Raw genomic sequence first — 23002 nt, 5'->3', positions numbered from 1 at the left:
GTATTTATTGATGATGTGACTGCTGACAAAAGCAGCAGGATGAATTCTGAAGTGTTTCGGGCAATATTATCTGCTCATATTCAGCTAAATGCTTCAGAACTCATTGGACGGGCGCTTCACAGTGCAGATGGACAATGACCCAAAGCATACTGCAAAAGCAACCAAAGAGTTTTTTAAGGGAAAAAAGTGGAATGTTATGAAATGGCCAAGTCAATCACCTGACCTAAAACCGATTAAGCATGCATTTCACTTGCTGAAGACAAAACTGAAGGGAAAAATGCCCCAAGAACAAACAGGAACTGAAGACAGTTGCAGTAGAGGCCTGGCAGAGCATCACCAGGGATGAAACCCAGCGTCTGGGATGTCTATGCGTTCCAGACTTCAGGCTGTAATTGACTGCAAAGGATTTGTAACCAAGTATTAAAACGTGAAAGTTTGATTTATGATTATTATTCTGTCCCATTACTTTTGGTTCCTTAACAAGTGGGAGGCACATATGCAAACTGTTGTAAATTCTACACCGTTCACCTGATTTGGATGTAAATACCCTCAAATTAAAGCTGACAGTCTGCAGTTAAAACATATCTTGTTTGATTCATTTCAAATCCATTGCGGTGGTGTATAGAGCCAAAAATGTTACAATTGGGTCGATGTCCCAATATTTATGGACCTGACTATATAATACCTAGGATATAACATAGTACATAGGCTAGCACATACTGTTGTCTGGGAGGAGCCAGAGTGGAGGATGAGGGTGGTAGTGGCTCTGGCGCCAACAATTTATCACAGTGGCTATCCTCTTGCGGTTGCTCCCTATGGCCGAGGCAGGGGCAAAAGGGCACACCTTTTCTTCTCTCGAGCACACCCTGGTTCTGGGGGCTCCTGCCTAATGGTAGTTGGGGTGAATATGATTTTAAATGTCTGTATGGGTGCAAGGCTGGGTGTGTGGAGTGCAATGGCCATCATATGGTGCAGGAGTCTGTAACAAGGCCAGACATAGCACAACAAAATGGGAGTTGTAATACATGTAATTATAGCAGACACAATTCCAACTCAGTTCTCCCACATAACAATGTATGGATTTAAACCAATTTAAAGAAACAGGGGGCACACCAAATAGTCCAAGGAGTGCAAAAGGGTGGTGAAAAAATGGTACAAAAAACACCTGACCCGAGAGAGAATCACAAGAACCACCCCATCAATGCACATCCAACAATCAGTCAATAATAAAATATATGAAGTTTATTAGACACACCAACAAAAACACATTTAAAATTGTATACAATTGGAACAAAGTGCGGTATACAAATAATATATGTAACCGACACAAACAGAATCCACTGAGCGTCCGCTAAGTGGGGACATAAAATGTAAACCAGCTATATGTAAAATATCCTATAAACAACATAAGGAAAATGTAGAATAAGGTAAGGCCGCTGAATGAATGAAGACAGACTGAAATAAGGTCAAATATCAAAAGCCAAAACCTACATAAACAGCTGGTGCAGCTGGATTTAGGCAAGGATGAGTGTTATGGCCTTCTTTTCTCCCTGTCTTATCTCCTTCTGCCGAATCTATGGTGGGCAATATAGGGTTTTATTGATACTATTGGCTAAGTCGCATCCACGTATGAAGGGTGTACAGTGTCTCTGACAGCAGCAAAGTTTTAGCACCTTTTGGTACCAGGTTACCTTACTGACTCCAATGCTCAGCCATGCAGATTCTAAGTTCTCTAGTGCACTCGTTTGTCTTTCTCCTTCTCTCCTTCTGTACATCATGCTGACATGAGTGAGTCTCTGTAGTTTTCTGTGCCTAAGAAGAGGGAGCACATGGACTTTGCCTCCTCTCTCTCTGAACTCCAGTCTAGACTTTCCAAAGGTTAGGGTGGGGCCAGCCCACATCTAACTTCGGAGCCAGGATTGTTATGTAGTACCCTAGACCTGGGGATACTACAATTGTAAATAGTTTTGGTAGGAGTGTGCTGGTCCTCCGTCTTTCCAGGATGGGGAGTTCCTGTCCAGGGACTGAGAAGAGAGGAAAGTTACTGCAAAGATCCTGCTCCCAAATAGGATTCTCCAGAGAGATTTGCTTACTCCAAGCCTCAAGTGAACTGTTGAGATGCTAGACCGCAGAGTGAACTGCTAAAACCAGCATTAAAGGGATTCTGTCATCAGAATTTAGGCCTATAAACTAAACATATGGCGAGGTCCCTACTAATACACTGAATCCTAAAGTGACCTTATCAAATGCGCCTGTGGCTCTATAATCATATGAAACAGGATAGGATAAAAGATAAAAACATCCTGCACGGTATGATATAGAAATGTGCAGATGTCCCTGGCCATATTATTGAAGAAAACCACAGAAATAAGATAATAATGCACTTAGTAAAGTAGATGCAAACATTATATATGGACAAAGTCCTCACTCTGATATGATACTATCTGAGACACTTAGTCAATATATTTTGATCAAAACACATCTAAGCCCGCCTACCAAGCGCCAAGGTGGTCTCAGGTCAGGCCGGTCCTACGCTAAACCTACTTAACCACTTCCCATCTGGGCCCTTTGCCCCCTTCCTGACCAGGCCAAATTTTGCAAAACGGACATATCTCACTTTATGTGGTAATAACTTTGGAACGCCTTTATTTATCCAAGTCATTCAGAGATTGTTTTCCTCGTGACACATTGTACTTCATGATAATCATAAATTTGAGTCAAAATATTTCACCTTTATTTATGAAAAATATCCCAAATTTACCCAAAAATTAAAAAAATCGCAATTTTCTAAATTTCATTTCCTCTGCTTTTAAAACAGAAAGTGATACCTCATAAAATATTTATTATTTAACATTCCCCATATGTCTACTTTATGTTGGCATCATTTTGGAAATGTTATTTTATTTTTTTAGGACGTTAGAAGGCTTAGAAGTTTAGAAGCAAATCTTCAAATTTTTAAGAAAATTGCCAAAACCCACTTTATAAGGACCAGTTCAGGTCTGAAGTCACTTTGTGGGGCCTACATAGTGGATACCCCCATAAATGACCCCATTGTAGAAACTACACCCCTCAAGGTATTCAAAACCGATTTTACAAACTTTGTTAACCTTTAGGCGTTCCACAAGAATTAAAGGAAAATGGAGATCAAATTTTAAAATTTCACTTTTTTGGCAGATTTTCCATTTTAATCAATTTTTTTCTCTAACACATCGATGGTTAACAGCCAAACAAAACTCAATATTTATTACCCAGATTCTGCGGTTTACAGAAACACCCCACATGTGGTCGTAAACTGCAGTATGGGCACACGGCAGGGCGCAGAAGAAAGGAACTCCACATGGTTTTTAGATGCCATGTCCCATTTGAAGCCCCCTGATGCACCCTTACAGTAGAAACTCCCAAGAAGTGACCCCATTTTTGAAACTAGGGGATAAGGTGCCAGTTTTATTAGTACTATTTTTGGGTACATATGATTTTTTGATCATTCAATATAACACTTTATGGGGCAAGGTGACCAAAAAATTGGTTGTTTTAGCACAGTTTCTATTTATTTATTTTTACAGCGTTCACCTTAGGGGTTCAGTCAAGTGACATTTTTATAGAGCAGATTGTTACGGACGTGGCGATACCTAATATGTATACTTTTTCTCATTTATGAAAGTTTTACACAATAATAGCATTTTTGAAACCAAAAAAATTATGTTTTAATGTGTCCATGTTCTGAGAGCTATAGTTTTTTTATTTTTTGAGAGATTTTCTTATGTAGGGGCTCATTTTTTGCGGGATGAGGTGACGGTTTTATTGGTACCATTTTGTGGGACATACGCGTTTTTGATCACTTGGTGTTGCACCTTTTGTGATGCAAGGTGACAAAAATTGCTTGTTTTGACACAGTTTTTTTAATTTATTTTTTACGGTGTTCATCTGAGGGGTTAGGTCATGTGATATTTTTATAGAGCTGGTTTTTACGGACGCGGCAATACTAAATATGTCTATTTTACTTTATTTTTTCTATTTTAATTTATTTTTTTTTATTCCTAACTTGGGAACTTTTTTTTTTTTTACATGTGAAACTTTATTTTATTTTATTTTTTCAACCCTTTATTTTTTTTATTTTTTTTTACACTTTTCGTCCCCCATAAGGTCATACAAGACCTCGGGGGACATTTGCTTCACTTTTTCTTTTTTTTTCACAGTTGATTTCTCCTGTAACTGGGGCTGAGATAGTAGCCCCAGTTACAGGACAAATGCACCCCTATAGAGGCTGTACAGCAGCAATCTAGCGCTGTACAGCCTCAGTGCAGGGCTGATCGAGGTCTCTGAGAGACTTCACACAGCTCCTGCACTTTCCGGTCCCGGCGGTCACATGACCGCCGGGCCGGAACAGGAAGCGCACAGCGCTTCCTGCTCTGCAGACACAGCGCTCGGTGAGCGCTGTGTCTGCAGCGATCGTGAAGGCAGGGACACCTGGGCACTGTCCCTGCCTTGTCTTAGGGTTGCCCTGCTGTCACTGACAGCGGGCAACCCGATCAGCAGCTGCACGATTAGCGTGCAGCTGCTATTTCTGACAGGACGTTTTAAAACGTGCTGTCAGAAATAGACGTCCACCCATAGGATATAAACGTCCTATGGGTGGACGTGAGGCGGTTAAAGGGCTTCTGTCAGCCCACTAAACCGTTTTTTTTTTTTTTTGCTTAATAATAACCCCTACACTGCGATTTATCCATACATAAGTAAAATAATAATTTTGGTTCAGTAGAATTTGCTAAAACCCTATTTTTATAATATGTAAATTACCTTGCTACCAGCAAGTAGGGCGGCTACTTGCTGGTAGCAGCCGCATCCTCCGATGGTAATGACGCCCCCTCCGCTTGTTGATTGACAGGGCCAGCGGACGGGATCTTTCTCCGCTGGCCCTGCCTGTTTTCATTCAATATCTGGCGCCTGCGCCGCGGCCGTACCTATCTTCAATTGGCGCAGGCGCACTGAGAGGCGGCCACTCACTCGGCCGCTTCATCCTCAATGCGCCTGCGCCGGGTGTAGATGTGACGTCATCGGCGCAGGCGCATTGAGAATGAAGCGGCCGAGTGAGTGGCCGCCTCTCAGTGCGCCTGCGCCAATTGAAGATAGGTACGGCCGCGGCGCAGGCGCCAGATATTGAATGAAAACAGGCAGGGCCAGCGGAGAAAGATCCCGTCCGCTGGCCCTGTCAATCAACAAGCGGAGGGGGCGTCATTACCATCGGAGGATGCGGCTGCTACCAGCAAGTAGCCGCCCTACTTGCTGGTAGCAAGGTAATTTACATATTATAAAAATAGGGTTTTAGCAAATTCTACTGAACCAAAATTATTATTTTACTTATGTATGGATAAATCGCAGTGTAGGGGTTATTATTAAGCAAAAAAAAAAAAAACGGTTTAGTGGGCTGACAGAAGCCCTTTAAGCCATTGGGCTTCTATGTTCAGGAGCGCGGACACCGCACATATGGTGTGCTGCTCCTAGTCGCCTCCATGTGCATCAAGCAACCAATGGGAGGAGGAGCCAGCACACCTATATGTACCACCTAATCAAGGCGCTTTATTGGATAGGAAGGGCAAAAGTGCAGAGGAATGCTACTCCCAAGATAAAATAGGTGCGCATTCACACTTGAAGGTGCCACTCCCTCAAGCAAATACTACATAGACAAAAAAATCACAGGAAAAACTAAGATAAAAACATCCTGCACGGTATGATTTACAAATGTGCGGATGTCCCTGGCCATATTATTGAAGAAAACCACAGAAATAAGATAATAATGCACTTAGTAAAGTAGATGCAAGCATTATATATGGACAAAGTCCTCACTCTGATATGATAATATCAGGCCACCTTGGCGCTTGGTAGGCGGGTGGTCTCAGGCCAAGGTGGTCTCAGGCCACCTTGGCGCTTGGTAGGCGGGCTTAGATGTGTTTTGATCAAAATATATTGACTAAGTGTCTCAGATATTATCATATCAGAGTGAGGACTTTGTCCATATATAATGCTTGCATCTACTTTGCTAAGTGCATTATTATCTTATTTCTGTGGTTTTCTTTTATATAACCTGTCACTCACGTCACAAATGTGTCCAAGGGGTCGTCTCATGATGCATGGTGCCCGGCTGCAGCCATCTCCTTTCGGTGCCCAGCGCCGCCTTCTGAATTGAAATCGCCGCCCTCCCTTTCATTAGAGTCGCCTACCTCAGTTCATCGCCGCCTCTCAAACGTCCGCTCTCCTCAGCCAGATCCCGCGCGTGCGCACTAGGTATAACCTGATGCGCCCGTGCGGACTCCTGGCAGCGGCCTCGTTAAGCGAAGTGCGCATGCGCCGGCCGGCGCACTTCGCTCGAACCTGCCTTGACCGCCCTATTACAGCCATCCAACCTCCTACAGCTAGGTTATACCTAGTGCGCACGCGCGGGATCTGGCTGAGGAGAGCGGACGTTAGAGAGGCGGCAATGAACTGAGGTAGGTGGCTCTAATGAAAGGGAGGGCGGCAATTTCAATTTAGAAGGTGGCGCTGGGCACCGAAAGGAGATGGCTGCAGCCGGGCACCCTGCATCATGAGACACCCCTTGGACACATTTGTGACGTGAGTGACAGGTTATATAAACCTGTTTTATATGATTATAGAGCCACAGGCGCATTTGATAAGGTCACTTTAGGATTCAGTGTATTAGTAGGGACCTCGCCATATGTTTAGGTTATAGGCCTAAATTCTGATGACAGAATCCCTTTAAATGCACTGCTGAAAGGTGAGGGACTATGGCTAAAACATCCATCAACCAGAACGTTACTAGGCCAGTACCACCTAAGTACTATAGTGCCGCCATCCAACCTGCCTCCATAATCCTTACTGGTACCAGAGAAGATTTGCACTTAAAATCTGCTGCTATTGAATGTTTTTGAAGTTCTACATTGCACTTATTAAAAAGACTTTGTTACATTTAATTCTGGCCTCATTCTTCCATACTACATTTTCATTGCTTCGATCCCCAGGGAGCAATGGCCTAAGGGAGTACACCATGACACAACATTTCAATAGGGCCACTTGCACTCCCATCCTCAGGGACTCACTGCTGTTAACCCTGGTTGTGAACCCATACGCAGCTACGCTGGGTACAATATATAACATGACAATGTATTACAGCATATTATATAACAATACAATAAAATTAAATAACAGACCATTTGCAAATACGCCCTTAGGGTTCTGAATATATAGGTGAAACTCGAAAAATTAGAATATCGTGCAAAGTTTATTTATTTCAGTAATCCAACTTAAAAGGTGAAACTAACATATGAGAGAGACTCATTACATGCAAAGCGAGATATTTCAAGCCTTTATTTGTTATAATTTGGATGATTATGGCTTACAGTTTATGAAACCCCAAAGTCACAATTTTGAGGAACCCTTTGCACAGGGGATATGGATTAATTAGCTGACTAGAGTGTGACACTTTGAGCCTAGAATATTGAACCTTTTCACAAAATTCTAATTTTAAGCTGCATTAATGGAGTTCCTTTTAATTTGCATTATTGAAATAAATGGACTTTTGCACGATATTCTAATTTTTCGAGTTTCACCTGTATATCAATTTTCTATGCAATGGATCATCAAATAACAGACTTCTCATGGCTGGCATCCATGTGCAGTTGTGGTTTTCACTGACCCATTGAATGAAATGTGTGCGTTGTGTTCATAAAACAGACCAAAGTAGTGCATGCTTTCATGATTTTTCTGTGTACCACAGATCCGCAGAATAACATAGGCATCTAAATACATATAAAAAATTAACGGAGTTTGTGAGTTGTCCATGGACAACGCACAAATGTGATTCACTGATGTGAGAATAATGCCTAAGGGCCCATTCATATGTATCCGTTTTTTGTGGACCGCAAATTGTGGATCCGCAAAGCACAGATACCGACTTGCACATTCTGCTCTATGTTAGAAATGCCTATCCTTGTCTACAAAAAGGACAAAAATAGGACATGTTCTATCAGAAATACAGACGCCCCCAAAATATATGACGCAATGGGAACAAGACCTGAGAGTGACGTTTACGGCTGAGCAGACAGATAGGATTTACTCGTGCACACATAAGACCTCTATAGCTAGTAACATTCAGGAAGCAGGGTTTAAACTACTCTCTAGATGGTACCGTGTACCCACCAGGCTGAATGCCATATTCCCTACAGTGTCTCCACTGTGCTGGCGCTGTGGTGAAACAAGAGGGACCTTGTTACATATCTTTTGGGAATGTCGAGCACTAACACAATTTTGGGATAAAGTGTGGCCGGTCACGTCCAAATTTACCACGGTTGACCTCCCGAAATCTCCAGCATTTTTCCTGCTCCACCAGTGCGACCTATCCATGGCGACTTATAAAAAATCTGTGATACGACATTTGGTTAACGCTGCTCGGGCATGTATCCCTTGCCTTTGGAGGCAGACAACTGTGCCTACAATGTCTCTATGTCTGGGTAAAATCCAGGAGATAATGAGGATGGAGGATCTAACCGCTTCGCTTCTGAACACTGAAAATAAGTTTCTTAAGACATGGAAAGGTTGGATGACATTTCAAAATACTCACGACTATAAACTTCTCCTTGCTTCTTAAGATAGGAAGCTCTTGGGTATCTCTCTTGGCCATTTATTTTCCTTTCTTTTTACTCATTCTGAGTTTTCTTTTTACCTTCAATTTCTTGCCACCTCGCCCTCCCTCCCCTCCCTCCTTCCTTTCCCCCACTTCCCCTTCCCCACCTGACCTTGTCTCTCCCTTTTGCCTGCGTACTACCTGAAGTTAGTTGGTTACTAGGCTGCACCTTTATCAAAGAAACTTTTGGGTATCTCCCGACATATGCTGGCATTGTGTACTTGCCATTCGATTTCCTTGGTGCCTTTCTGTTACATACTTCATGTTTACCTGTATAGCACTTAATGTGTTTTCTATTGTATTGCACTTGTCTTATGGAGGTAACTCTCTTGGGCTGCGTCCCGAGGTGTCCTCCTCTTGTGATACATTAATTTTAAAATGGAAATTAATAAAAAGAGAATAAAAAAAAATAATAAAATACAGACGCATCCGATCCACAAAAAATGCAGATCGGATGCAGACCAAAAATACTGTCGTGTGAATGGACCCTTATTCTGAGTTTGCTGAGTGTCATGGTATATGGACAGCACAACACAAGTGTGAACAAGAGCTAACATGGCATACATTTAACACATAATGTTGCACACTATGTATCGTATGTAATATACTGCTCTTTAAGAAGCATACAGTACATAGTAAAATGAAAAGCAATGAAGCAAATGTTTTTCTTGTTGCTTGTACTTACTCTGTATTTTTCTGTTCACTTTCAGGATGGATTTATTGACTTTTTGGAATTTATTGCTGCAATAAACCTAGTTTTGCGAGGAAAAATTGATCAAAAATTAAAGTGGTATTTTAAACTATATGATGCAGATGGAAATGGATCAATTGACAGGAAAGAATTGCTAAGTATAATAACGGTAAGGAAAAGCAACCTTCTCTCTTGGGATTGAACACTGTTTTTAGAAGTAGTTGTGCATCATTTTTAGTTATCACTCATCTTTACTTCCTCTGTAAAAGTTTCTACACAATGTTTTATATGACCCAAGTGCCAGATAAATTGTTGTGCCATGATTCAGGCATTGTGTAGAATTCTACAGGGAATAATGAGGCCAAAGAAAGTTCAGATTATATAAAAGTTTTAATGACAAAAAAGCATGTGTGGCACAAATGTAATATCTTCTTGTTAGACCCAGTTACGTGGCAATAAGAAGAATGAAGTAAAATGTGATGCCAAGCACTGGCAGATAAAGATTTTGTGAAATAGGCCATGATTATCATGAGCAGTGATTTAAAACCTGACATCACCATCCTCTGCTTGCAGTACCTCACAGCTATAGTCATCATGTCTACAATGATGTCTTTGCCAGTTTCATCCAATGGAAAACTCTTCCAGAAACAACTTTATTTATCGCAGTTGGCATATGCAAACTGGCTGCTTGAAGTTAAGGGGGCAGCGGTGTTGATGCTCCAAGTCAAGTTAGCTGCATCCCTGTCCTGCCTCTTTCCCCCTGATTGACAGATCGGTGCTTTTTTTCTTTAGATGCAATGCACCAGGTACACTCAAGATTGGCTCACCATGCAGAAGCAAAAAATAAAAACAGAAGGGCACATGAGTTGCATCTCAGGTGCACCACTGCCCCCTTGAGGCGTCAATCAGGGGGAAAGAGACAGAACAGAGGTGCGGCTAGCTGGAATGAGCCTGGGTCCACTGCTGGAATACATATCAACATCCCATGCCTTATTGACACAAAACAGTGAGATATAAAAACTTAAATTGACCTGGCTGGATTTTTTTTTATTCCAGCTTGAACCCTTCTGCCAAGGAATCTACATTCCAGGAACTGTTGGGTATTTGTCTTTAATCTTCCTCCCACCCTGGCATGATTGGGATTGGGATTTTTTTTCTGACTCAGGTGGCTGGCCTTTAAACAGGAACCCTCTATTCTAGGACTCTTCTCCCTACTGAACCTTCTGTTCTGATGAAAGGAGCAAAAAAGGAATCCTTTTTTTCCTATCCCCTATTTTCCAAGATGTTATCTGGAAAGGAACTTAACAGAAATGTCCCATTACAAGGTGTGATGAATACCGCACCTCATGGCTCCGCCTGACATCAACCACGTCGACCTCACGAGATACGTTATAGTCACTGGTTACCAAGCCCTCCCTGGGAGTACGTAAGGTCTACTTGGTAAAGTTTACACAGACGCCTCCTGTCCACGCGGGCACAGAGAGGCCACAAGCTGAGAGACCCCCCAGTCCTGTTGTCCCAGTGAAACAGCAGTTTCTTAGCTCGGGTAGACTGCCACCAGTTTCTTGTTTTATATAAGCCTGATCCGCTAACGGAATTATTTAGGGTGAGAAACCAACCCGCAGTAGCGTATAACTATGCCGAAACACGGAAATGAGAATTTGTGGATCGAGATACCAGAAAAGCACAAGATTAAATTATATATTTAATTGCCTTAAGGGCACACTATATATAACACTATACACACAGAGAATATATACAGTGGTCTGAGGTTGCAAATACAGATGATGTGGTACAACCAGGGTTAAATAGAAAAGGGTCAGTTACTAGTAGTCCTTTGGGTGGTGATGAATAATGGGTTGCTGTAAGGCTTGGCTGTAGTCACATGGGGGCAGTGATGTCAGCAGTTTGTCCACGGTCCAAACACATTACACAACGTGACCCCCCTCCAGAGAAAGACACTGGACTCTGCTTGTCTGGCCATTTTCAACTGTAGTCGGCCCCTGTCCTCCCTGCATCTGGGAGGGGTCCCCCCTCCCTGCTGGTCGCAGCAGCCCAACGACCCACAAAACCCATTAGGGCTCCAAGCTCCAGACCAGAAGGTCACAGGGAGATGGTTCTGGGACCAACGGATTCGCCTGGGTTCCGGCTACAGTTAGAGCTAGGTTTCTGGGGTGAGATCTCTGTATCTCCCATTCCTGGCACCCTACTATCAACCTACGACCAGGGGCATGTCGGTCTTGGCCCCAGGGTCGCAGATATATAACTGACATGCCTGTGATGGATGGGCGATTCATAATTCCTTATGAATCGCCGGTTCCATGATGTCTGAGCGATCTAATTGATCTGGGCAATGGTTGAGACATCCCTACCGAGAGGTTTTTCCTGTTAAATTAGATGGGTTCCTCCCATTAGTCCCTGACACGGTGTTCAACCATCTGAGGGGGTTGTGGTCCGTCTCCGCGGTGAAGTGGCGCCTGTATAAGTACGGCTGCAACTGTTGCAGTGCCCAGACAATTACCAGGCACACTGTCACGGGGTTCCGAAGGTGCACTCGGTCCCCCATTGCCCGCAGACCTGTTGCTTAGCTTTTCGAATGAGGTTCTGTGTTTGACCTCATTCCCAGGGCGGCTTTACTAGCTGGGTGGCTCCCTGCTCCTAGTCTGCCTTGAGCGCCGAGCTGATCACTCGGTGCTCGACTGGTTGGTCTGTCGGTCATGTGACGCTGGCCACGTCACATGACCCTCACTCTCCACTATAAATACAGGCAGCCTGCTGGCTACAGGTTGCCTGTTAATTTCTAGGTTCCTGGCTATTTGTTGGACTGCTGAATACTTACCTGATCCTGTTCCCTGACCATCCTTTTGCCTGCTCCTCCTGTACTGCGCATCCGTCCTGGTATTGTGACCTCGGCTCCCACCTGACTACTCTCTTAGGACTCCTCTTGTACTTCTCTGCTCTCCTGGTATTTATGACCCCGGCTTCTCCTGACAATTCTCTGCTTGCTCCATTTGTACTTTGCAGCTTTCCTGGTATTGAGTCGGTCCGCTCACGTTCTGTTGTTTGTCTGTCTGTCATCCCTGCACTTATTCCAAGTTAGGGATTGCCGTCCAGTTGTCCCCTGTCATTAGGACTCGCGAGGCAAGTAGGCAGGGCCAGGGGTAAGGGTGGAGCACAGTGGTCACTTCCCTCCCCCCTGTGTGTGTGTGTGTACACGACCGTTACACACACCTTCTTCATCATGGCGTGGGCCACCTCCCTCGGCAGGAGCTTCCGACTCAGGTACAAAATAGGGGTGTTCCTGGCCCGTCGTGTCGACCTGGCTGAGCACGGCACCGGGGCTGAAATCACTGGCGTCGGTCTGTACTATAAACTGCCGCGTGAAGTCGGCTGCCTGTAGTACAGGGAAGCTCGAGAGGGCGGCCTTTAGCACCCGGAAGGCCGTCTCGCAGTCGTTTGTCCAATCGACTGCGGAGGGCAGCTTCTTCTTGTTGAGGTCCATCAAGGGCTTAGCCAGGCAACTATAGTGGGGGACGAACCACTTTTAGTATCCGGCGGTGCCCAGGAAGGACATCAGATGCGATGGCATCCACTTTCCCGGGCTCTGGCTTCATTGCCCCCCATCCTACCCAGTGTCCCAAGGAGTGTACCTCGCTCATGCCCAGCTGGAACTTTTCCGGCTTTACAGTCAAGACTGCCTGGTGGATCCACCCGAGCACCTGCGTCAGGTGCTCTAGGTGATCCTCCCATGTGGGACTGAAGATGGCAATGTCATCCAGGTACGTGTCCGCGCACCCTACAAGTCCCTTAAGCAGCCTGTTGACCATGCCGAGTGGCATCACAGTGGACTCGTACAATCCAAATGGAGTTATAAAGGCAGAGCGTTCCCGTGCCTCACGGGTTAGGGGAATCTGCCAATACCCCCGACTCAGATCCATGATGGTCAGGTACTGTGCCCCAGCCAACTGATCGAGCAGGTCATTGATGCGTGGCATTGGGTACCCATCGGTGACCGTGACAGCGTTAAGTCCCCTGTAGTCCATGCAGAACCGGGTGGTCCGGTCCTTCTTTGGGACAAGGACCACAGGCGAGGCCCAAGCGCTGTTGGATGCCTGGATGACCCCCAGCTTCAGCATCTCATCAATCTCCTGGCGCATGTGCTGCTGCACCTCTAAGGAAACCCGATATGCTGAACACGGATTGGGGGGTTATCCCCGGTGTCCACGTGATGGATGGCCAACTCTGTCCTTCTGGGCTTGTTGCTGAACAATTCCCGGAAGGGGTGAAGGGTGGCCCACAGCTGGGACCATTGGCCCTTCAAGAGCTGTTGGCCCACCTCCACATACTCGATGCACCCACCCACCTTAACCTGGGCAAGCATGTCCAGGAGGGTTTCCTCCTCCCCCTCTTCTGGAAGGTTGCATATAGGGAGGCCTCCCTCTCATGATGTGCCTTCATCATGTTCACGTGGAAGGCCTTCCACCTTTTCCGGGTGTGGTCCAGGGTGACCAGGTATGTTATGGCATTGAGTCGCTGGTGCACAAGGTATAGGCCTTCCCAGCACAATGCCATACAAATCTAATTAGCAAGAGAGGAGGAACGAGCAAAGAGCCTCACAGCATCCACCAAAAAAATCCACTGCTTTAGAAATTGTTTGAAGAGTACAAATTTTCTCCCTAGGAGCCTTGTCCCTAATCTGTGATTGTAGTTGATTAGGCAAAGAATAAGAGCCCTAGCTGTAGGAGTATCCACAACATTAGGCTTAAATGAGGCACATATTGACTCCTATGATCTCTTTTAGCTTTCAAACTATCAAACATGATGCCCTAGGCAGATTCGACTTCCTTAACAGGGATGTAGCTAATGGCCTTATGGGCAATGGTGCAAGAGTTCAGCTTCCCACAGTGCTTTGTGGCCAGGGGCAGGGAAGCACATTTCCTTTGTGCTGCCTAAGGCAAAAATTGAAATCCAACCCCCCCCCCCCCCAAGCCAAATTCTTGACCTGCATGCATTTTCTATAATACCGGTGTCTTCTAACATGGCAGAAGGGTCTTTGGGCCCCCTCAGGCTCCTGGGCCCAGTAGCGGCTGCAACCTCTGCACCCCCTATAGCTACGCCTCTGGTCCTCAATATTCATAGTTGCCCTAATCCTTTAATAACTTGTCCACATCTTCCACCCCTGTCCTTCTTTGAAGAGGAAGACTCAGAATCTAACCCCCTGGAGGTCCCCTCTGAAGTAGAGACATACGAGTAATGTAACAGAGATGAGGATTTATTCATAGACTCTCTATGCTCTGAAGAATGTCTACCTGATTTACTGTTAAGGGCATTGTGAACTTCCTCCCTGATCATACACTACATTTGACCATAGAGGGATAGTCCTCCACTATTGTATTTTCAATCCAGGGGTGACAAAGGAATTATATATGCTGGTGCTAACTTGGTTTTACATAAAGCGCAATCCTTATGACCCAGCTGCCTTTTTAGGTTTATCATGAAAGAAACAAGGAAGAAACAATCCCCATTAGCCTAAGCCTAGTGGAACAAATGTGCAGGACTCATACCCTCCAAGTATAGATACCGTGGGTGCTGGGGTAGCTGAGTCCCATTGTGCTTCACCAGAACTCTCCGTGCTGGACTTAGGCCTCTTTCAGACGGGCGTGTGTTTACTGCCTATATAAAGTACGCTAAAACAGTTTATTAATTATTATAAAAAATTTCCCACATAAATAGGCTTGGTAGGGTGAATAGGAATGTCTCAGACTATATAATGCTGATCCCTAAAGAACACCCTATCACTAAAACTCCTTCATGTTAGGAGTATATTTAATTGGTGTAGTTCCTCTGCCGGTCAATAGGAGCGTGATACACATAACACATGCCAGGGCTGTAAACCCTAAATGGCTATGTGATATCTATGTGCCTGGATGATCAAGTGTATGTCATTGCATACAACCTCCTTTGTGCTAGGAGGATATGCACTAGATATTGTAATCCAAGGAAGATCTCAGGTGGCACTATGTGTAATGGCCAACCTAAACAGATCGCTTCCTGCAGAGGAATGAACCTATAAGGCTCTAGATGTAACGACGAGAGTCAGTCTGCGTATGTAACATTGCAGATATACTTTGCTCGACGCGTTTCCCTATCCAACTGTCTGTTGGTTCATCAGGAGCAAATCACTAAGTCCACTGCTAACAATGGATATTGCCACCCTAACGCTGGGTGTGCAATAAGTGGCAGAGAACTTAGGAATATTACTGACTAGAAATGTGCTGCACGCCACTGATGTCGTGCGTGCAGCAATGAGCCTCCGGCATGTATTGGCCGTGACGCGCACGTAGCGCGAACTTGTTTAAATGGAAGACACTCCTCCCATCTGTATAACAAACCCCCAGCAAGCATCCAATAGAAGATAAACACGCCGCATGTACGCCCACTACTCACGTCATCACCAGGTGACACGCGATCCATTGTATCGTCAGACTGAAGGCTGACAAAAAACTGTCACCGCCCACCCGTTAACGTCACTTGTAAGTGGGAGACGGGCGTTGCGGGAAAATGTGCGGGTGCGTTACGGGAACACCCGCGATTTTTCCTCGCGAGTGCAAAACATTGTAATGCGTTTTGCACTCGCGTGAGAAAAATCGCACATGTTTGGTACCCAAACCCAAACTTCTTCACAGAAGTTCGGGCTTGGGATCGGTGTTCTGTAGATTGTATTATTTTCCCTTATAACATGGTTATAAGGGAAAATAATAGCATTCTGAATACAGAATGCATAGTAAAGTAAGGCTGGAGGTATTAAAAAAATAATAATAATAATTTAACTCACCTTAGTCCACTTGATCGCGATGCCCGCCATCTCCTTCTGTCTCCTTTGCTGAACAGGACCTGTGGTGAGCATTCATTACAGGTAAAGGACCTGTGGTGCCGTCACTCCGGTCATCACATGATCCATCACCATGGTAAAAGATCATGTGATGGATCATGTAATGACCGGAGTGACATCACCACAGGTCCTTTACCTGTAATGAATGCTCACCACAGGTCATGTTCAGCAAAGGAGACAGAAGGACAAGCCGGGCAGCGCGATCAAGTGGACTAAGGTGAGTTAAATTTTTTTTAATTTTTTTTTTAACCCCTCCAGCCCTATTGTACTATGCATTCTGTATTCAGGGAATGCTATTATTTTCCCTTATAACCATGTTATAAGGGAAAATAATAATGATCGAGTCTCCATCCCGATCATCTCCTAGCAACCGTGCGTGAAAATCGCACCGCATCCGCACTTGCTTGCGGATGCTTGCGATTTTCACGCAACCCCATTCACTTCTATGGGGCCTGCGTTGCGTGAAAAAAGCAGAATATAGAGCATGCTGCGATTTTCACGCAACGCACAAAAGTGATGCGTGAAAATCACCACTAATGTGAACAGCCCCATAGAAATGAATGGGTCGGTATTCAGTGCGGGTGCAATGCGTTCAACTCACGCATCGCATCCGCGCGGAATACTCGCCCGTGTGAAAGGGGCCTTACAGGTCTGCAGCAAATGCCCCTGGCCATTTCTGAAGGCCTTGGATATGGCTATTTCCCCACTCCCTCAAGTAAACTGGTTGAGTTCTCTTGCTGAAACAGCTTTTGTGTCCACACTGTGTTGCCCTTCTGGTCCTCTCCTTCTGGTTGTTTTCTGGGAATAATCTAAAGCCACTTGACACTATGACACTAAGCTTCTTGCCTTTGCGGATGATTGCGTCAATACCTTTCCATTTCAATAGTGATCTGAATCAATTAAATACTTGGGCATAATGCTACAGGAAACAGTATGATAATATCTTTATTATATATAATATAATATCATTTATCTTTATTATATAAACTAAATATCAACCCTACTTTGGCGGTTCTTCATTCCTTAGTACAATCATGGCAACACTTTACTTTTTCATTCTCAGGTAGATGTCACTTCATTAAGATGGTGGCCTTCACTAATCTACTCTTAACTCCCAACACTTCCAATCCTACTCCAAACTGACATACATTTGCTTCAGAGGACCTTTTTGGCATTTATTTGGGGTAGAGCAAAAATACACTGTATTAGTCTGGCAAAATTACAGCTACCAAAAGTGATGGGAAGACTCAATTTCACTAATGTCTCATTATATAGCCTCGCAGCAAATTTCTGATATGTTTCGGATTGGCTCAGTAAAAATTCTCAGTTTGCGAACGTTAATTTATAGAGACAAATCTTTCCTCATATAGCATTGGGGGCATTACTACATATCCCTGATGGTATACTACCACCTGATATCCATGATTTCCCAGTATTGTGGTCCACCATACAAGCCTGGAGGAAGGTTAAGAAACTCAGTAAACTTGACAGTCAACATACTCCCTTCCAACCATTTTTGGCGTATATTTTAGGGAACAAACCACCCAGGATATATAATACTCGCTACTCAGGGAAGTTCCTTAGAATTAGACTTATTGGATAATAATTTCTCGGTTCTGCCTTATGAGGCAGCCACACAAAAGTTCCCGGCATTCTCTAATAATGTTTTTTTTTTTCTTGCAAGCCTGTAGTTTGTTATTAGATGTCTTAGGGGAAAGACCAGAAAGTCATGGGAGCATGTTTGAATGTCTTTCTTAAAAAAGCCCAATCACACTTCACCTCGACTAGTAATCATTTTCGTAGACCATCATGGTCTTGGGATTCGGGACGTACAGGCCCCTATAAATGGATTAAAGACCTGCCTAACAAAGATGTACAGGCTCTTTTGGATGCGACCTTGAAAATGCCAAAACATAACCAGGTTAGCAGTTATTCTGATATGATTTTGTTAATTTTCCATAGGGCTTGTATTACTCCATTCATGCAAGATAAAATGTCTCCAGGAGAATATTTCTGTTGGGGAGTCACTTCTGTGGGGAGTCACTTCTACGGATGCATTAGGGTACAAGAACTATAGAGGAACTTGGAAGCTTATTTCTAAATATCACATTGTGATTGATCTAGATCCCTATTGGGCTATTTTTAGTGTTCTCCCAAACTTCACTACATAGAAGTAAGAAGGCTATGATACATATTTGGGCAGTGGTCAACAGGAAGAGTATTTTGCATCACTGGCTCAAACCAGTTACACCCCCTCTCTATTTGATGGAGAGCAAGATCAAATTTTAATTTAAAATGGACTGGATACACAACCTTACAAATAAAGAAAAATAAACAAAGTTTTTTTTTGATATGTGGTCTTTGTTTATTGAACAAACTTGCAGCTGAAATTACACTTTGAACATACATCATGGTACGGTATTTACTGGAGGTTCTTCATGCTAGAATACCTTTTATCTGACTTGAATAATCCTTAAATACCAGTTGGAGAAGGAGGTTCCATCGCACAAGACCTGGAGGAAGTAGGAAGGGTTATTTGTTTGGGATATGTGTCACGAGGGTGTTAAGAGCCACGCCTGACTCCGTTATACCCGGGGTCAGGAAGTCGCAGCGGGTGGCTGCGCGCTCTATGTCTAAAGACAGTGCTGTTTATTAATGGTAGCTTTCTGGGTTTGCCTTGCAATCCTTTTTGGCTCATTCAGGGATCCGTAGCTTCTCCTCCTCAGCTGTTTCTTGTCCAGCAATCCCAACCTCCTTATATTCCCATCTCTCACTTCTCTGGTTGCCAGATATAGAGCTTCCTGCCTGGACTTCTATACTGACCCACTGGAGCTGTGTGGCTGTGTTCCCTGGTTGTTGTTCCAGAACGTTACCCTCCGGATCCCTGTTGGGCCTTGGTGGTCTGCTGTTGTCGCCCACCTGGGATTATATGTTTGTCTGTATTGTCTGTCCTCTCCTTGGTGTTTTCCTCTTAGTGTCAGTGGTGCGGACTAGTGATCCCACCGCCCCGTTCACTACATAGGGCTCATCTTAGGGAAACCCAGGGTTTAGGCACGTGATCGGCGTACGGGTGAGGAGCCCGTCTAGGGACGTCAGGGCAGTCAGGTGCCAGCCGCAAGGTGAGTCAGGGGTCACCATCTTTCCCTCTCCCTTGGACAGGGCCTTCCCATTTCCCTCCCTTTGCGTGACGCCGGTCATTACAATATGTTGTTACTTAGTATAGTTAAGATTTTATTATCATACTGTAAATGCGAAAAACTCAATAAAAAAAATATTTTTAAAAAATGATTTTTTTTCCCGTAAAATGCATTTGCTATAATGCAATGCGTTTAAAGGGGTTATCCGAGTTATGGAAAAAATAAAACTTATAAAACTCATCAGGACATACCTATACATTAGTTAAGCTTGATATCTTAAAGGGAACCTGTCACCAGGATTTTGAGCATAGAGCTGGGGTCATGGGCTGCTAGATGACCACTAGTACATCTGCAATATCCAGTCCCCATAGCTCTCTGTGCTTTTATTGTGTTAAAAAACCGTTTTGATCCATATGCAAATGAACCTGATATGTGTCCTGTGTCCGGAGATGAGTCCAGCGGAAAGGAGCCCAGCACCGCCCCGCGTCCTCCGAATCTCCTCCTTGCTGGCTGACGTCACAGAGCTGGAGCGCCGAAATCTCGCGATGCGCGAGCTCGCGTATGCGTAGTTCGTTCCCTGTGCTGATGCCAGCACAGGGAATGAACATGATGACGACACTGCACATGCGCTAGCTCGCGCATCGCGAGATTTCGGCGCTCCAGCTCTGTGACGTCAGCCAGCAAGGAGGAGAGTCGGAGGACGTGGGGCGGTGCTGGGCTCCTTTCCGCTGGACTTATCTCCGGACACAGGACACATATCAGGTCCATTTGCATATGGATCAAAACGTTTTTTTAACACAATAAAAGCACAGAGAGCTATGGGGACTGGGTATTGCAGATGTGCTAGCGGCCATCTAGCAGCCCATGTCCCCAGCTCTATGCACAAAATCCTGGTGACAGGTTCCCTTTAAGAGAAAACCCATACTTACACCTTTGCATGGTTCTGTTATTATTGCTTTGTTTACATGCTGCAGCAAAGCTGTGGGGGCGTGCAACAACAATGACTGAGCTCTCCCTCATGAATATTTGTGGACGTGAATAATCTGCCCTTCCCCTCACCCTGCCCTGCACATCCTAACTTTGCATTAAAAAAACACATGATCATCTCCTAGCTCACACAGGCAGAAGATTTTGCTGTCACATTGCTATATGACAGCTATATGTATCTAAGCTATATGACACCTACATCTATCTAAGCTATACGACAGCTATATGTATCTAAGCTACAGTGCTGCCCATAATTTTTCATACCCCTGGCAAATTTTGACTTAAAGTTACCGTACTTTTATTCAACCAGCAAGTACATTTTTGACGGGAAATGACATAGGTGTCTCCCAAAAGATAATAAGTTGATGTACAAGAGGCATTATTGTGGGAAAAAAAAACATTTCTCAGCTTTTATTTACATTTGAGCAAAAAATACAAGATATTCCGCACTGTGGAAAATCTCAGAGGACGTGGTCGGAAGCCAAAAGTGACACCTGTGCTGGCCAGGAGGATAGTTAGAGAGGTGAAAAAGAATCCAAGGATCACCACCAAGGCCATCCTGGTGAATCTGGGCTCTGCTGGTGGCAATGTCTCAAGGCAGACAATCCAACGGACAATGCACAATGCAGACCAAAGAGGACGCCACTTCTCCAGATAAGGCACACAAAAGCTCGCTTGGCCTTTGCAAAAGCTCATCTGGACAAAAAAGAAGACTTCTGGTTAAGGCTGAGTGAACCCGAACTGTAAAGTTTGGGTTCGTACCGAACTTTAGGATTTCAGTAAAAGTTCGGGTTCGGTGTTCGGCGATTTCTTAGCGCTTTTTGAAAGGCTGCAGAGCAGCCAATCAACAAGTGTTTAACTGTCTGACCTTAGAAGCCATCACATCCATGCCTACTAATGGCATGGCTGTGATTGGCCAGTGCAGCATGTGACCCAGCCTCTATATAAGCTTGAGTCACGTAGCGCTGCACGTCACTCTGCTGTTACTAGTGTAGGGAGAGGATGCTGCTGGTGATTTCAGGGAGAGAATAGGAGAGAATCTGTGATCAGAACTCGAATCTAACTCAGCAATCTACATACATTTAGTTGTATAGGTGCAGGTGAGCCCAGGGACAGAAAAAAATTACTTTTATCCGTCTGTTAGTTAGGTGGGCGGCGGCGGCGGCCATTTTATGCAAGCTCAGTGCACCAGCACTGCATCTGAGCTTTTGTGACATTCAAATCCAAGCTTGAAATACTGCACTAATAATCTGGTTTTAAAAAAATCACCCTTTTTTGGCAATATACAACATCTGGTGCATTTGCAGGATTAGTCAGTGTGCAATTTAAGCTAGAAATACAACTATAATGTTCAAAATTTTAAAAACACACTTTTTTGCCAAAATACACAATTTTACAGCCCTTGCATTATCAGCACGTGTGAAATTCAAGGGTTATATACAGCTTTCATATTGAGTTAGTAAAAAAACACACTTTTTTGGCAATATCCAACATCTGGATTAGTCAGTGTGTAATTTAATTTAGAAATACAGCCATAATTTTCTGGGTTTTTAAAAACACACTTTTTTTGCCAAAATAAACAATTTTACAGGCCTTGCAGCAACAACACATGTGAAATTCATGGGTTATATACAGCTTTCATATTCTGTTACAAAAAAAACACACTTTTTTGGCAATATACAACATCTGGATTAGTCAGTGTGCAATTTAAGCTAGAAATACAGCCATAATTTTCTGGGTTTTTAAAAACACCCTTTTTTTGCAAAATCCACTATTTTACAGATCTGCACGTGTGAAATTCAAGTTTAATATATACAGCTTTCATATTCTGTTACAAAAAAAAAACCACTTTATTGGCAATATACAACATCTGGATTAGTCAGTGTGCAATTTAAGCTAGAAATACAGCCATAATTTTCTGGGTTTTTAAAAACAAAATCCACTATTTTATAGCCCTTGCAGAATCAGCATGTGGGAAATTCAAGGGTTATATACTGCTGTCATATTCAGTTATTAAACAAACACCCAGTTTGGGCTAAAATCTTAAATTGCGGCCTAGTCTGGATCAGTACGTGTGAGATATACCCTTTACATACTGTGGTTCTATTCAGTTATTTGAAATACAGCCATTTTGAGCAAACAAATTTAATTGCGGCCTAGTCTGGATCAGTCGGTGTGAGATACACAATTTATATACTGCGGTTATATTCTTCTATTAATAAAACTCCCTTTTTTGGTCAAAATACACAATTTGTCTGCCCTTGCAGCATCAGCACGTGTGAAATTCAAGGGTTATATACTGCTGTCATATTCAGTTATTAAACAAACACCCGTTTTGGGCAAAAAAGATTATTTTGCAGCCTTTGCTGCATATGTCATTGTGAGATACACCCTTTACGTACTGTGGTTCTATTCAGTTATTTGAAATACAGCCATTTTGGGAAAACAAATTTAATTGCGGCCTAGTCTGGATCAGTCGGTGTGAGATACATCATTTAGATACTGTGGTTATTTTCTTCTATTAATAAAACACCCTTTTTTGGTCAAAATACGCAATTTTTCTGCCCTTGCAGCATCAGCATGTGTGAAATTCAAGGGTTATATCCTGCTGTCATATT

General features: G+C 43.8%; 1 protein-coding gene across 1 annotated transcript in view; it reads left to right on the top strand.

Annotated features, from left to right (window-relative positions):
- LOC120993759 (guanylyl cyclase-activating protein 3-like) overlaps positions 1–23002 on the top strand; it is a 408484-nt gene that overhangs the window by 226998 nt on the left and 158484 nt on the right. The window contains exon 2 of the mRNA XM_040422228.1: positions 9388–9537. Coding sequence (XP_040278162.1) covers positions 9388–9537 — 150 coding nt within the window. The remainder of the gene's footprint in view (positions 1–9387; positions 9538–23002) is intronic.

The sequence above is a fragment of the Bufo bufo genome, chromosome 3 (genome assembly GCF_905171765.1).
Source record: "Bufo bufo chromosome 3, aBufBuf1.1, whole genome shotgun sequence".
Taxonomy (NCBI): Eukaryota; Metazoa; Chordata; class Amphibia; order Anura; family Bufonidae; genus Bufo; species Bufo bufo.
This window is presented reverse-complemented; position numbering and strand designations above follow the sequence as displayed.